Source organism: Herpailurus yagouaroundi, unplaced genomic scaffold (assembly GCF_014898765.1).
Source record: "Herpailurus yagouaroundi ecotype Mexico unplaced genomic scaffold, PumYag 77, whole genome shotgun sequence".
NCBI lineage: Eukaryota > Metazoa > Chordata > Mammalia > Carnivora > Felidae > Herpailurus > Herpailurus yagouaroundi.
In genome coordinates, this window is record NW_024412388.1 from 33,581,511 (window position 1) to 33,583,824 (window position 2,314).

The 2,314-nt window shown below is 51.9% G+C and overlaps 1 protein-coding gene across 1 annotated transcript in view; it reads left to right on the top strand.

Moving 5' to 3' along the window:
• Positions 1-2,001, top strand: part of ZNF691 (zinc finger protein 691) — a 5,741-nt gene extending 3,740 nt beyond the window's left edge. Inside the window, exon 2 of the mRNA XM_040469879.1 lies at positions 497-2,001. Within this exon, the coding sequence (XP_040325813.1) occupies positions 506-1,366 (861 nt within the window). The 5' untranslated portion in view covers positions 497-505 and the 3' untranslated portion in view covers positions 1,367-2,001. The remainder of the gene's footprint in view (positions 1-496) is intronic.
• The last annotated feature ends 313 nt before the right edge of the window (positions 2,002-2,314 follow it).

Below are 2,314 nucleotides of genomic sequence, written 5' to 3' on the forward strand. Positions count from 1 at the left end.
GTACACAGTTAGGAGAGCCTCAAGAATGAGAGGTTCTATTCTGTTCATTCTGAAAGCAGGGAAATGGAAACTTTTCAGGAAGTGTTTTCAAAAGAGATCACCATAAAAGTAGTTTTAGTTAGCTTAGAGTTAGGCAGGAAAATGGAATTTTACCCAAATGGGAGCTCCTTTATTTGTACATGAATTATAGTCTAGACTGTCATTTTTCAATGATATTGAGAAAAGTGACATTCGCGTTGCACAGGAATCTGTTGGGCACAGACAAAGCTGATGCCTCTTTACTCTGATGGGCAGCTTTAAACATCTGTGGAAGTTTGTAACTTGAAAGTTAGTAAGTAAAGGCATTGCATCCAAGTATTCCAGTTAATTGAGGTTATTTCTAATGGATGGTTCCCTGGGGAAGGTGTACACCCCTTTACTAGAACAAGAGTCCCTGTGGTCTAGCCTGACCCAACACCAAGGAATAAAGGTGTTGGCCATTTGTGTTCATTCTCAGGGTTCAGAAATGGGCAGTGAGAAGGAGAAGGAGCAGAATCCAGAACAGCACCTGCCTGAGGAAGGGGAATGGGGTAAGCCTTGGAGAGTGGAGGACTCGGAGGGTTTTCGGATCCCAGATGGAGAGAAGGAGCATGAGCAAGAGAGCCTGTCAGAAGGTCCACAAGAGATCCACCCAAAAAAACCGTTGCAGAAAGTCACCGGCCCCGCCAGAGAGCCCGGGGGCCCCATGGCTCACCCAAGGCCCGAGATCGATGAGAAGCCCTTTATATGTGCCCAGTGTGGCAAAACCTTCAATAATACCTCCAACCTGAGAACACACCAGCGGATCCACACCGGCGAGAAACCTTACAAGTGTTCTGAATGTGGCAAGAGCTTCTCGAGAAGCTCCAACCGCATCAGGCACGAGCGGATCCACCTGGAAGAGAAGCACTACAAATGTCCCAAGTGTCAGGAGAGCTTTCGGCGACGCTCAGACCTTACCACGCACCAACAAGATCACCTGGGCAAGCGGCCGTACCGCTGTGACCTCTGTGGCAAGAGCTTCAGCCAGAGTGCCACACTGGCGGTGCATCACCGGACGCACCTGGAGCCAGCGCCCTACATCTGCTGTGAGTGCGGCAAGAGCTTCAGCAACAGCTCCAGCTTCGGCGTGCACCACCGCACGCACACGGGCGAGAGGCCCTATGAGTGCACCGAGTGTGGGCGGACCTTCAGCGACATCTCCAACTTTGGAGCACACCAGAGGACCCACAGAGGGGAGAAGCCCTACTGGTGCACTCTGTGTGGGAAACACTTCTCCCGGAGCTCCAACCTTATCCGCCACCAGAAAACGCACATGGGAGAGCAGGCTGGGAAAGACGCCAGCTGAAGGACAATGAGGGAGAAAGAGAGAGAGAGAGAGAGACAGACCCTAGCCTAGTGTAGGAAGATCTGTAGGATCTGCTGCTGCCCCCTTGACCTCAAGCCCCTCCTCCCACTTTGGAGAATGGTTTCCTGTTGCCTCTGAAGCCAGGATCTCCAGGAAGTCCTGAGAAGGGACCCTTGAGTAAAAATCCCTGCCCCTTTCCAGGCCAATTTCTTGCCTTGGAAAGTGGGAGGATCCAGTCTTGGCTTCATCTCCTTGGGATGAAAGAGAAGTAGGATAGGCTTGGCACATGCTCATATCATTAGGGCAATCATCCCCTGGCCTTTGAGGAAGTCCCTGTGAGGTGGCATCACTGTCTGAAGGTCCTCGGAATTGTGTATGAAATGCTCGGGGCACATTGCAGTGGCTGCCAGTTCCCATCTGCTGGGCCCCACCTGTGTTGGGGGGAGCAGCCTTCCCAATGGAAGGGGCCTCCTTGGCCTGGAGAAGAGGTCTGGCCCTGCCTTAGGAATGAAAGGGAAGCCCTCAGGGAGCCTTGATCTAGGGACCTTCACAGTCCCCCATGTTTGTGACTTGTTCCCCCCACCCCACCTCCATCTGTTCCCGGAGTGATTAGCAGTAAAACTCTTCAATGAAAAGGACCTGTGTACTTATTTGGGGCATCAGGGAAGTGGGAGCTGGGGAGGCGGCCATGCTGCAGCCTCTCTGGAAGGGGGTTGAATTCCAGGAAAGACAGAATGGGTGGCTGCTCTGAAAAGCAGAGGAAAGCAGGCTGAGTCTCTGGGGCCTTTGAGCAGGAAGGCAGGAGGAACCCACATGCTGTAGATTCTATAGGTCACATTACATCTTTGTGTCATTGACATTTGCTCAAGGGAATAAGATGAGGAAACAAGTGAGGAGAAGTGAAGTCAATTGCTGTGAAGTTACACAGCAGGTATGTGGTGGAGCCAG